Source organism: Labeo rohita, chromosome 12, assembly GCF_022985175.1.
Source record: "Labeo rohita strain BAU-BD-2019 chromosome 12, IGBB_LRoh.1.0, whole genome shotgun sequence".
Taxonomy (NCBI): Eukaryota; Metazoa; Chordata; class Actinopteri; order Cypriniformes; family Cyprinidae; genus Labeo; species Labeo rohita.
This window is the reverse complement of record NC_066880.1, coordinates 741,948-755,711: the sequence shown is the minus strand read 5'-3', so window position 1 is coordinate 755,711 and position 13,764 is coordinate 741,948. Positions and strand designations below refer to the sequence as shown.

The 13,764-nt window shown below is 31.0% G+C and overlaps 1 protein-coding gene across 2 annotated transcripts; it reads right to left on the bottom strand.

The window, feature by feature from the left end:
• Positions 1-1,301: 1,301 nt before the first annotated feature.
• Positions 1,302-13,141, bottom strand: LOC127174207 (uncharacterized). 2 transcript variants are annotated; one of them, XM_051124535.1, is made up of 12 exons: positions 12,801-13,141; positions 12,495-12,654; positions 10,474-10,602; positions 6,792-7,572; positions 5,066-5,181; positions 4,352-4,459; positions 4,163-4,264; positions 3,960-4,076; positions 3,808-3,881; positions 2,163-2,207; positions 2,026-2,070; positions 1,302-1,875 (listed from the first exon to the last, which is right to left on the bottom strand). In XM_051124535.1, the coding sequence occupies exons 2-12, from the start codon at positions 12,624-12,626 to the stop codon at positions 1,794-1,796; spliced, it is 1,731 nt and encodes a 576-aa protein (XP_050980492.1). In that variant the 5' UTR covers positions 12,627-12,654; positions 12,801-13,141; the 3' UTR covers positions 1,302-1,793. The 2 variants fall into 2 exon arrangements, with proteins under 2 accessions (XP_050980492.1, XP_050980493.1); XM_051124536.1 differs by lacking the exons at positions 12,495-12,654; positions 12,801-13,141 and adding an exon at positions 10,764-11,018.
• Between the last annotated feature and the right edge of the window lie 623 nt (positions 13,142-13,764).

Here is a 13,764-nt window from a genome sequence, read left to right as displayed (position 1 = left end):
TGTATTTATGAATACTTTTTCTTTTTTCTTTGTTTTGTTTTTATAACTGTACTGACTTAATTGTTTGATGTTTTCTACTGTTTAAGAAAAAAAAGATTCACGAAACCACTCCAAAATCCTGATCTGAAATATGATTCGCCATACACTCTTCGAAGTCCCGTTCTGAATCAAATGATTCGCGATCCCACACCGAAGACCCTAAATGAATCAAATGATTCGTGAACCAGTACCAAAGTCCCGATCTGAATCAAGTGATTCACGATCCCCACTCCTAGGTTCTGATCTAAAGCAAAAGATTCAAGAACCCGCTTCAAGGTTCCGATCTAAATCAAATGATTCGCGATCCCACACCGAAGTCTCGAACTGAAGCAAATGATTCACACTTTTTGAAGTTCGAGGCCTGGAAAACCCTTGAAAATAGCAATAGCAAAAAGTGTTATGGATTATGGACTTTATCGTAGTTTGGTTGCAAATGTCTTGATGGATTTGTTTCAGCTTTCGTCTTCTCAAGATGTGAACTGATGAACTGGAGTGGTGTGGATTACTTGTGGATTATTCTGATGTTTTTATCAGCTGTTTGGACTCTCATTCTGACGGCACCCATTCACATCCATAGGTGAGCAAGTGATAGAATGACACATTTTTACAAATCTGATCTCTGATGGCTTGAGGGTGAGCACATTTCTAGCACATTTTCGTTTTTGGCTAAATTGTTCCTTCATGTTGTTCCAAGCTGTTGCATCCACCAAGGATATAACAGTTTTGGTTGCTGTTCCCTTTAAGAGTCAAACTCTGAAACCTCTAATAATGTTTAATTTGCAGTGCTGATGCTGGTAAGTGAGCGTGACTCTTCACATGTGTGTGCGTGTGTGCTGAGGTTTGGACTGAAGACTGTGGAGTTGTTTCTGAATGAGTCTGACAAACACATTGATGCACACGTGAATCAGCACACGGCTCGTGTTTCTCAAGTTTAGTTGAGTTTGGAACAGAATGCTGCTGTACTTCTGACTGCATAGTATGTACTGTACAGTGCAAGCAGACCACAGGCACACATGTATTTCTAAATGTGTCATTTGTATGAAAAATACATACACTACCGTTCAAAAGTTGGGGTCAGTATATTTTTATTGTTTCTTTTTTTTTTTTTTTTTTTTTAAGAAATTAGTACTTTTATTCACCAAGGATGTATTAAGTTAATAATTAAAAGTTTATTAAAAGTTAATAATAAATAATTTACATTGTTATAAAATATTTATATTTTGAATAAACACTGTACTTTTTAAACTTGTTATTCATGAAAGAATCCTGAAAAAAAAAAAAAATCACAGGTTCCAAAAAATATTTGGCAGCACAACTGTTGATATTATCCAGCACTGATCGTTCTAATAATAAATCCGCATATTAGAATGATTTCTGAAGGATCATGTGACACTTAAGACTGGAGTAACAGCTGATAAAAATTCAGCTTTTCATCACAGGAATAAATTCTATTTTAAAGTATGTTAAAATAAAAAACATTATTTTATATTGTAAAAACATTTTGCAATATTACTGTTTTTTCTATATTTTTAATCAAATAAATGCAGCCTTGATGAGCAGAAGAGACTTCTTTAAAGACTATTACAAGTCTTACTGACCCCAAACTTTTGAACGGTTGTGTACATTCAAAGAATATTGAGTGCATAATCACTAATGAAGTTTACTGTATAGATTTATTTTTAGAATTCATTCTGAGCAATGAACATTGAGTCATAAAGGCACTTGTGAAATGTGCATATCATTCATGTGTGTTTTCATCCCAGTGACAGATACTTCCTGTGAAGCGATCGTTGTTGTCTCGCTCCCAAACACTCGTCTCTCTTCTTCACCGCACTCCTACAGAAAAAGGAAGAGAGACGGCTCAGCGTGATGAATCCGAACTAGCTTTACTGTGTTTCTGAGCAAAGGAGAACATAATGTTCACTCAGTGAGTTTATATGATCTTGTTGTGATGGAACAGAATGTTTGTGTATTAAAGTGACTCACTGAGAGGAGCAGACGCTGTTGTGACTGAGACGAGGCTGCAGGATCCTACAGGAGAAACGGAGATCAGATCAGGTCAGTGAGGAGCTCGTGTGCACAAACGGAGAAATACATGCGTTCATTTCTGATTCATGCTGTACCTTGCTGATGAGCTCTTGGGAATCACTTGTGTCTTCTTGGCTTGCCTGAAAACATATGAAATGAGTATCTGATGATGTGTTTATGTTTGGCACATTATAAGAGCTCAAAACAGCAACTTGTGACGCAAAACAACACTAGACACTCCATTATAATAAATGTGAGTAGAGATAATAAACCATGCTCATTCAGACTGACATGATGTTCCTATTTGTGTTGCCACTTTATTTATTTGAGGCATACACTGGAGTCCAAATGTTAAATACTATTAACAAAGATGCTATAAAATGCTTTGTTTTGTCTTGATTCCATGAAACTTAATTCCATGAAACGTTCCTTCATTATTCTTGTTTATTTGATAGATAATTTATCTGAAGATACAAATGATACCAAATGAAAAAGAAGGGATTCTACAAAAAAACAAAACATGTGAAGTTCAAGACAAAGCCAAAAAATGATGTCTGTCCCACTCCCTTTCTTATGACGCTTACAATTTTTTTTCTTTAATTAACAAATTGAACTAAACCAAACACAAACAAATAATGTTTAAACATAAATAATATAAAATAAAAACACTTTCTTAAATGGCTACAACATGCTTTAAAAAATACATTGCTGATTGTTAATTCATGTTAGATTATGTGTTAATTAACAGATGCCGGCTAACTGTAAGTGTTACCAAAATTATGAATGGAAGTATTTTTGGAAAAATATTTAAAAGCATTTAATAATCATAGCTAATGTTAACAACATTTACTAATACATTATTAGAAATAAAGTACATCTTTTAATACTATGTAATGGCACTTAACTAACATGCACTAACACAACATGCATTTTTATTAACTAATGTTAACACTAATGTTAATACTAAATACTGTAATATTGCTATGATTTTTTTTTATAATTTAAAATATTTTTTATTATTGGACTTTTAAATTATATGTATATATATATATATATCTAAAATTTAATATATATAAATTAATATATAATTTAGTGTGTGTGTATGTGTGTTTATTTATTTATTTATTATTTTTCTAATTTTAGTTACTTTTTCAAATAAGTAATGGCAGTTACCTTTTTTTTTTTTTTTTTACCATTTGTTGACTGACAAGTCTCCTGTCAGGAAATCAGGACTAACTATTGTGCATTAACTCACAAAAAAAAAAAAAAAAGATTCAGTATTCCTTAAAATTAAAATGGAAACTCTGAATAGGACACAAACTTGCAATAATTCATTTTTTTTAACTGATTTATACATCGTATTTATATAATATGTAAGGTTTCTGTTGACGAAGGACAATATCTGGCCGATATCTGAAAATCTATTTAAGAGCTATTTGAAAATCTGGAATCTGAGGCTACAAAACAATCAAAATATTGAAAAAATCACCTTTAAAGTTGTCCAAATGAAGTTCTTAGCAATGCATATTACTAATCAAAAAGTTTTGATATATTTACAGTAGGAAATTTACAAAATATCTTCATAGAACATGATCTTTACTTAATATCCTAATGATTTCTGGCATTAAAAAAAAGAAAAATTGTTGGCTATTGCTACAAATATACCCGTGATACTTAAGACTGGTTTTGTGCTTCAGGGTCACATTTGTCTCAGATCAGATGAAACAAAGCTGTTCTCACCTCTGAGTCTTCCTGTCCAGCGTCTTCTGAGTGGCCGAGGACAGAATCCGTGTGTTTCCAGGACTGTCTTTGTCCTGCTCAGAAGAAGTGCTGTCAGTATGTGTGTACAACACTTTGTGTGTGTCTGAGTGAGTGTGTGTGTGTGTGTGTACCATGTCTCTGAGTGTCCTCTCTCTGCGTATCTCTCTGTCGTGCTGCAGCAGAGTCAGTCTGTCTCTCACAGGCCACACAATGAAGATCTGATGGACGTCATGCAGCGCTGATCGCAGCTGAGACACACACACACATCAAATATAACAATCGCACACACATAGAGTAACGCTATATAGTACACAGGTGTGTGTGTGTGTGTTACCAGAGCTGTGACGCGCTGATATAAGGACAGGTCCTGATGGGAGACGGAGACTCTCTTCAGCTGGGAATCTGTCTGGAAGGATCGGATGAAATCCCTGGAGTCCTGAAGAACATTCACACTCTTGAATGACCACAGCTCTGATGATTATAAAGTGCACTCATGTCTGAGTGTGTAAGTGCGTGTGTTTACCTGTATGGTTTTGCGCAGGTGTGTGATTTTGTCCGTCTGTAGGAGTCTGCGTGTCAGAAAACCTCGAGCCACGGCGGTAAGACGACAGAGAGCCTTCATCTGCTGCTCCTGTACAATCACTCACTGAGTAACTCGCATGTAATATTAAAATGTAAAAATACAGTACAGCAGTGTTATTTTACTAGCATTGATGTACTATTATAGTTTTTGATATTTTTAATTTAAATTATATTTTTTATGTTTTCATTTTAATTTTGAAGTTGTTTTTATCATTTTAATTTTTTATATTATTATTTTTTTAATTTAGTTTTAGTTATTTTAGTACGTTGGAAATTGGAAATGTTGCCATGCAAACAAGCTGAAATAATTGTTTATGATTTATTAATTTTTATCAATTTTTGTTGCATTTTTTATTTCATTTAGAAATTGTTTCTAATGTATTTAAAGACATTTCTAAACATCAAAAACTTGATCGACCGTCATGCCAAAATGCTTTCCAAAATTTTTTTTAATGACTACATTAACATAATTAGTCTAAATTAGTCTACTTGCATGTTTTAATTTACCTCATCAGAAGTTAATCTAGGACTGCAGTTCTTAACCAAAAGGAATAATTACAGTATTTCGTAATTACAATTATTACAATCATATTTCGCACCACAGCTCTTGTTTCTGATGCTTTATATTGTCTGGTGTGTGTTTGTTGAGTGATACCTGCTGTAGGTGCCGTGTTTGTCTCTCCTGCACCGTGAGAAGCTCAGAAATCTGGTGAGCTTGTTCTCTCTCTAAACGCTTACGCAACATTTCCAAAGCCTGAATCTGCTGCTCCACTGCAAACACACACATACACAGACACACACATTTCAGGAGCGGATTGTGCAGGAGAAATCAACATACAAATAATGCAAGGTTTCCTTCAGAAAATGTGAGTGGTACAAAACTTATCAGTACAGTGACAGAATGACATGAGAGGTTGCCTGTGCATTAATAAACAAGCACTTACTAAAGTGTTGGTTTTGAGGGTTACTAGGGTGGTCATTTAGTAGCCCAAGTTCACCTTTCATTTTCTTTAACCAGGCCAGTGTTATTTTAGTATAACTAAGATTACAGTTTTGTAATATTACATGTGACCCTGGACCACAAAAACAGTCATAAGGGTCAATTTTTTTAAATTGAGATTTAGACATCATCTGAAAACTGAATAAATAAGCTTTCCATTAATGTATGGTTTGTTAAGAGATACAATTATTTGACAATCTAGAATCTGAGGGTGCAAATAAATCAAAATGTTAAAAAAATCACCTTTAAAGTTGTCTAAATGAAGATCTTAGCAATGCATATTACTAATCAAACATGAAGTTTTGATATATTTATAGTAGGAAATGTACAAAATATCTTCGTGGAACATGATCTTTACTTAATATCCTAATGCCATCCTAGTGGCATAAAAGGAAAAAAGCCCATATTTTGACCCATAAAAAGTATTTTTGGTTATTGCTACAAATATACCCGCGCTACTTAAAACTGGCTTTGTGGTCCAGGATATATATACATACATATATATATATATATAGTTTCTATTTTTGTATTTGTATATGTATGCATTTTAATTTACATTTTTAATTTTTAAATTCATCGTTGTGTGTTTTTGTCATTTTTCTTAGTTTTTTTTTTTTTTTTTTTTTAAATATGTCTATAGTATTTTTGTATTATGCATTTTTATTTAAATATTCAAGTTTTAAATTCATTTTGTTGTTTTTGATTTTTTCCTTTTTTTTTTAAATATGTCTATAGTTTTTTTTTTTCATTTCAGTTTTAGTTTTAACTTTTTAATACTTTTGCATTTTAATACATCACGTAAAACTAAATGAAAATGAGAAATGCCTTGGCAACTATGTATTTAAAATGAAATGTTTGGTTATTTTTAGATTTTATTTTTAAAATTAATTTTTGACCCATACAATGTATTTTTGGCTATTGCTACAAATATACCTGTGCGACTGGTTTTGTGGCCCAGGATAGATATATATATAGTTAATTAGTTTCTATTTTTGTATTATGCATTTTCATTTAAATTTTAAAGTTTTAAATCTAAAATGTATCTTTTTTTTTAATATGAGTTTTTTCCACTTAATTTTTTTCATTTTAGTGTTTTCAGTTGTAGCTTTTTAATACTTTTGCATTTTAATACATCAAGTAAAACTAAATGAAATTGCGAAATCCCTTGGCAACTGTGTATTTGAAATAAAATGTAAAAAGTTTTTTTAGATTTTATTTTAAGTTTATTTTACTTCAAATAACAAGATCTCTGGTCTCTTTCAATCAGTTATTCTGTATCTATCAATATTCTATAAACATCTATCATAAACATCTGATTTGATTTTTTTTTCTGGTTTTCAGACATGCAAACCATCAGTTTCAGGCTTGATCTCTTACTAACCTCCAGTCTTGTCTTGTGTCACACTGAGCTGTTTGATGTTCATCTGATCGTGCAGGAGCTGCTGTGAGTGTCTCTCTGTCTCTGATCGGTGTTGGATCGGCCCGTCTGAATCCACTTGCGGTCTGTTCAAGGATGGCGAGGGATTCTCTACATCATAGGAGCGGTTGAGAGGCGCCAGAGGTGAGCGACGGGGCGGTCTGGGTTTCTCACATCTCACATCTTGTGTTTCATCTAACCTGCTGGGTGTGGAGGTCATGACTGACAGCTGTCTGTCACTGAACTCTGAAGCGCTGCAGTTCCATTCTGCACCAGGAGAGGGCGGCAAAGATGCTTTAAAAGCTAAACGTTGTTCATTATTTATTCCTGACGGGTGTGTTTCAGATCCGGCGGCGCTGAGCTCACACTCGCTGACGGGGCTGGAGATGAGGATGTTCACGGCGGAGGCGTTCGCTCGTGGTCTCCGCGTGAGAGGGCTGCGGCTGGGCTGAGGGCTGGGTAACTGGGCGTAGGAGCCCGTCAGACTGAGACAGAGCCCGACCAGGCTGGAATCAGTGGATTCTGGGTCACTGGACTCGTCAGATGTCAGCTTCTCCATGCGCTGGTTGAGCAGACGGAGGGTCTCTCTCTTCAGAGAGCTGCTGGGACTGAGTGTCTGCTTCGGAGCTGGAGCCGTACACGGCCTCACGCAGGAGCGGATCGGGCTGGTTTTGGAGCCGAGTGTCAGAGAGGAGTCTGATGTGGGCGTCATTGTGTTGTCTGGCTCCTTATGCACCTTCTTCATCTGCAGGAACAGAAAATAGGTTATCATTTTCTACAGGAGCTAGACATACACTGCTGCTCAAAAGTTTGGGATCAGTAAGATATTTAATGTTTTTTAACTTGATCAAAAATGCAGAAAAAAATGTAATATTGTGAAATATTATTACAGATAAAAATAATGGTGTTCTATATTCATATATTTTAAAATATCATTTATTTCTGTGATGCAAAGCTGAATTTTTATTATTTTTTTTGGAACCTGTGATTCTGTTTTCAGGATTTTTGATGAATAAAAGGTTAAAAATTCAAAATATAAATTTTCTCTAACAATGTAAACCTATGCTATCACTTTTTTTTTATCAATTTAACACATCCTTGGTGAATAAAAGTATTAATTTCTTTCAAAAAAAAGAAAGAATAAAAATTTACTGACCCCAAACTTTTAGATAGTAGTTTATATTGTTACAAAAGATTTATATTTTAAATAAATGCTGTTCTTTTAAACTTTTTTGTTTTTTAAAGAACCACAGTTTGCAACAAAATATTAAGCAGCACAACTGTTTTCAACGTTAGAATGATTTCTGAAGGATCATATGACACTGAAGACTGGAGTAATGATGCTATAAATTCAGCTTTGATCACAGGAAAAAATTAAATTTTAACATAAATTCACATAGAAATCAGTTATTTTAAATTGAAATAATATTTCACAATATTACATTTTTTTCTGTATTTTTGATCAAATAAAAGCAGCCTTGATGAGCATTAGAAACTTATTTAAAATACATAAAAATCTTACTGATCCCACACTTTTAAGCAGCAGTGTAGATGTAAACTTGATATCTACCAGTGGATATTACACTTTATTCTGGGAGTGAGCCTGAAGAGGGCGACGCTTACTCATTTTGTTACTTGAAAGACAAAAAAACCCAATATATAAACTTTTTTTATTATTATTTCAGCTAGTTTCTAAAGCAGCGTTTCTCACGTTCACTTGGTTTAGACGTATTTAAGAAAACATGACCAAACACACACAATAAAATTACTAAAACTTTAACGAAAATGTTACATTTTTCAAAATTTCAGTTAATTTGGTTTTAGCATGATAAAATATGAAAATAACTAAAATGAAAACAATAAAAAAATAAACAAAATATAGACATATTTAGAAAAACATTACCAAAACACAATACAATTACTAAAAATTTAATGTAAAAAATTAAATGATTAAAATTAAAATCAAATTTAAATGAAAATAAAAACTAAACAAAAGATCATTTAAAATAATAAAAAACGAATAATATCTTAATGCTACTAAAATACCACTGGTGTGTGTGTGTGTGTGTAGCGTCTCTGTTGAGACACTTGAGCTCGTGTTCAATCATGCTTATAATCCTAAAGTAAATTTCCAAGGCGACACATGTCTGTGTTTACAGATCTGAAATACTACCGAGACGTGAGCAGTGTACTGTATACTACATCTAGAGTTTAGTATTGTCTTTGGCAGGGCAGTTTCTGTAAACTAAATAGTATAAGATATACATACAAAACTACTTAAGATTGATATTATCTCACAACCTACAGTAAATACTCAGGATTCTTGATGAAGAATATATAATAAAATATATACTGCTCAAAAGTTTGGGATCAGTAAAACTTGTCATGTTTTTTAAAGAAGTCTCTTCTGCTCATCAAGGCTGCATTTATTTGATTGAATTTATTCCTGTGATGCGCAGCTGAATTTTCAGCATCTGTTACTCCAGTTGGAATGATCAATGTTGGAAACATGATATTTTTAACCAAAAATATTTTTTTTAACCTGTGGTTCTTTTTTTCAGGATTCTTTGATGAATAACACATTTAAAAGAACGGCATTTATTCAAAATATAAATCTTTTTTTAACAATGTTAATATATATCAAAAATTATAATTTTTTGAACAGTAGTGTATATTGTTAGAAAACCTTTCTATTTTACATAAATGCTGTTCTTTTTGCCCTTTTATTGATTAAAGAATCCTGAAAAAAGAATCACAGGTTAAACAAAATATTAAGCACAACTGTTTTCAATACTGATAATAAATCAGCATATTAGAATGATTTCTGAAGGATCATGTGACACTGAAGACTGGAGTAATGATGCTGAAAATTTAACTTTGTATCACAGGAATAAATTACACTTTAAAATATATTCACATAGAAAACAGTTATTTTAAATTAAAATAATATAATTATTTTTATATAATATATTTTATATAATACTATTAATATTTCACATTTCACATTTTTTACTGTATTTTTGATTATAGAAATGCAGCCTTGATGAGCATAAGAAATGTCCATTAAAAAAACATTAAAAATCTTACTTAATATTATATATATATAATTGCTTTTTCATTAAATAAATTTAAATTTGGCAGATTTTGCCATATAATTATGTGCACAAAATTATTTTAGTGACATTTCCAATATGTTTTAAACCTTTTAGAGTTGAATTCAGTTTCAGAGAATATAAAACAACTAAAATGGTGATGGATGTATTTGATTAGACTAATATGGTTATATAAAAATATTTCAGAGGAGGCAAAGATCAATTACTGAAGTTTAGACTGTCCACATATGAACACAAAACTTCATTGTGTTTTCTAATTAAATGCAAAGCTTTGATCGTGCAAATCAACACTTGTGTTATTGTTATACATTTTTAGTATACATTAAATATTTGTACTTCTCCATCTCTCTTATGCTAATATTCAATGTCTGTAACACTTAAACGGTTTGCTGAGATGGAGTGTGGTTCTGTTAATGTGTAAACAGGAGTGTTGAGGTCTAGAAAGAGCCCTGGTTTTGGGTATTTGTGTTGTTGTTGTGAGTGTTAAACAGTGTAACCTTGTTGTATAGTGTAAGTGAATGTGTGAAGCTGACCTGGATGTTGTTGAGGATGTGCTGCACTCGCTCCAGGAGAGCGTCTGTGTGTGGCGTGTGTCTCCTCCTGTCTCTGTCCACCGCCGTCTGTCTGTCCTCAGCCATCTGAACACGCAGCGCTTCACTCACCTGCACACACACACACACACACACACACACTTAAAACCAGTCATTAAAAACATATTCAATATCAAACTAAAGTCCCAGACACACACTAGCATTGTCTCACTGTGTAAACTGTTTGGAACATGCACAAATACCATATTTAACATTTATAAGGATAATCCTACCCAGAGCAGGTTGGTTGTGTTGTTTTCAGCACGCTGGTCAGAGTTACTAGTGTTGACTAAAACTCACGACCGATTCACTCATGTGATGGTCTGTTTCTATGCGACCGTGGCGTTACACAACAAAAGCACGAGACAATCTGACGACCACTACACCACAACACACATCTTTTAATCTAAAAAATTATTGTTACTTATTTTATCTATTTTTATTTATTTATTTTAATCAAATGTGTATATATATATATATATATATATATATATATATATATGGGATCTTATTTTTATTATTCATTTGTTATTTTGGCATATTTTATTTAGTAATTGTTCATCTATATATTATCATATGCATTATTATTAATTAATTATCAGGCTTGTGTCCCAGAACATTCATTTATTTAAGATGACCTAAATTATGAAAAAACAAAGATTATTTACACGTTTTACCTTCTTGACATTTATTGACATATTATAAATATGGCTAAATATTATTTAGTTTTTATTAAATCGCATTATTGTTTTTTTCTACCCATTACAGTGCTGTACTGGTAGATTTATGATTTATTAACTTGTGTATTTTATGTATTTATAATTCTTCATAATTTTTTTTACTTTTATTTTTATTATTTATTCCTTATTTTATTTATTAATTGATCAATACATTACATGCATTATTATTTATTAATATGTCAGTACTTTACTGTTATATTATATATTTATTTACTTGTTTATTTTCTTTACTTTTTTGTTTACTTTAATCTTATTTTATAATTTATAATTTTTTTATATATTTTATTTGATTTATTATTTGTTCATCTATATATTATTTCTATTATTTGTTAATATTTTAGTACTGTACTGTTAGATCTACTATTTATTAACCTATTTATTTAATCTATTTTTCATTTATTTTAATCTATTTTTTTTTTACTTTAATCTCATTTTTATTATTTATTCATTTTATTTATTGATTGTTCAATACATTATCTGCATTATTTATTAATACATCAGTACTTTTATTGTTATATTATTTATTTACTTATTTTTATCATTTTTTTATTTATTTAATAATCTAATCTTATTTCATAATTTATTTTTATATATTTAATTTAATTTAATTATTTGTTTATCTACATATTATTGTATATGTTATTATTTATTAATATTTAAGCACTGTACCATTGGATTTACCATTTATTTACCTATTTATTTAATTTATTTTTTATTTACTTTAATCTTATTTGTATTATTTATTCCTTATTTTTATAAATGTTATTTTATTTATTAATTGTTTATCAATATATTATTTATTGCTATGTCAGTACTTTACTGTTATTATTTGTTTATTTACTTATTTTTATCATTTTTATTTACTTTAATCTTATTTTATAATTTATTTTGATACATTTTATTTTATTTATTAAATGTTTATATATATATATATATATATAATTTATTACTGTAGTGTTAGATTTATTATTTATTTACTTTTTTTATTTACTTTCATCTTATTGTATTATGTATTCTTTCATTTATATATTTTATTTGGTTTATTAGTTGTTTTTTTAAATGATTTTATGCATTATTATTTACTAATATTTCTCTTTTTTGCATTATTGGGAATGAAGGTCACGTGAGGTGAGTGTCGTTCTCATAGACATAAAAAAATACAAATATATAATATGTATTTATTTATATATTATTATACAAAACATAAACTATGGTCGTTCTCACCACAGGCTGTAAGAGTCTCCTGCCGTGGAAGTGAATGGTGGACAGCGCCCTCTGCGGCCGCGGTGAGGAACTGCAGGCGGGCGGCAGCAGCGCGTTCAGAGTCCTGCTGTAAAACTGCTCATAACTCTCCATTTCTCTCAATATGAGACGCCAAACAGACCTAAAATAGAAAACCGGTTATTAAATATTATCTAAATGACCTCAAACAAAAACCGCGGTTGAATCTACAGTTAGCATTAACGTTAAATGTTTCGTGATGCTACAGTAACGGTGTTTTCATACTTTGAGGACATTTAAATCACTCACTCTTGTACAGCCGGAGTCTCTGTCTGATACCTTGAAGCAAACACCTGTTATCTAACAGATACACTTAATTATTACAACAATTTCCACAGTTTGTTTTGCTTTTGTTCCGTTTCCGCGCGCATCACGGCGGTTGTAGACGCGTTGCATAGCAACCGCGGGAAGCCCGTCTTCCTGGGACGTCCGTCGGTTGGTCTCGCATATCTGCCATGTTTGTAGTTTTTTAACACGCGTGTTTGTAGTTCTAATCGAATGTTCGCAAAATTATATTATATTCTTTTATATTTTATTAATATACATACAGTCTTGAATGTTTTTTTTTCGTTTTGTGGCCTTTCGTGAGATTTATTATTTACTATTATTTTTATTTTAATGGTATATATGATATATATTTTGTCCTTGCGTGTGTGGTTTGCTGAAGTACTGAAATAAAAATTGCACTAGTCATAAAAATAAAAATGAATAAATTAAAATGTATATAATACTATGTAGATGAACAATTAATAAATGAAATAAAATATAAATAAATAATAAAAATATTTATTTAATAAATGTATTACTTTACTGTGGTGAAGTAAATTGAGAAAAATTAAGAGGCTGATTTCAAAGCATATACTTATATATAAATGGATTATTATGTATAAAAAGTAGGCAAACAAAATATCTAAATTAAAAAAATATATTATTTTAAATGTTAAAATTAAAAGTATTTAAAAATAATATTTTAAAAATAACAATGAAAAATAGTCGATTATTTATATTTTTATATGCTATTATTTATATATATTTTTTAAATTAATTAAATATATATAAAAGTAGCCAAAACAAGCAGCAGTGAGTTTTGCAGAGGTTGTTTTGTCCATTGTCCGTCGGTTGGTCTCGCATATCCGCCATGTTTGTAGTTTTTTAACACGCGTGTTTGTAGTTCTAATCGAATGCTCGCAAAATTATATAATATTCTTTTTTA

Bases quoted from the DNA above. Each gene is read 5' to 3' on its own strand.
- LOC127174207 (XM_051124535.1), bottom strand. From the start codon at position 12,626: ATGGAGAGTTATGAGCAGTTTTACAGCAGGACTCTGAACGCGCTGCTG. The intron at 4,265-4,351 runs GTAAACACACGC...AATGTTCTTCAG, and splicing joins ACCTGCGCAAAACCATACAG to GACTCCAGGGATTTCATCCG. The intron at 4,077-4,162 runs GTAACACACACA...TGTGTGTCTCAG, and splicing joins ATCAGCGCGTCACAGCTCTG to CTGCGATCAGCGCTGCATGA.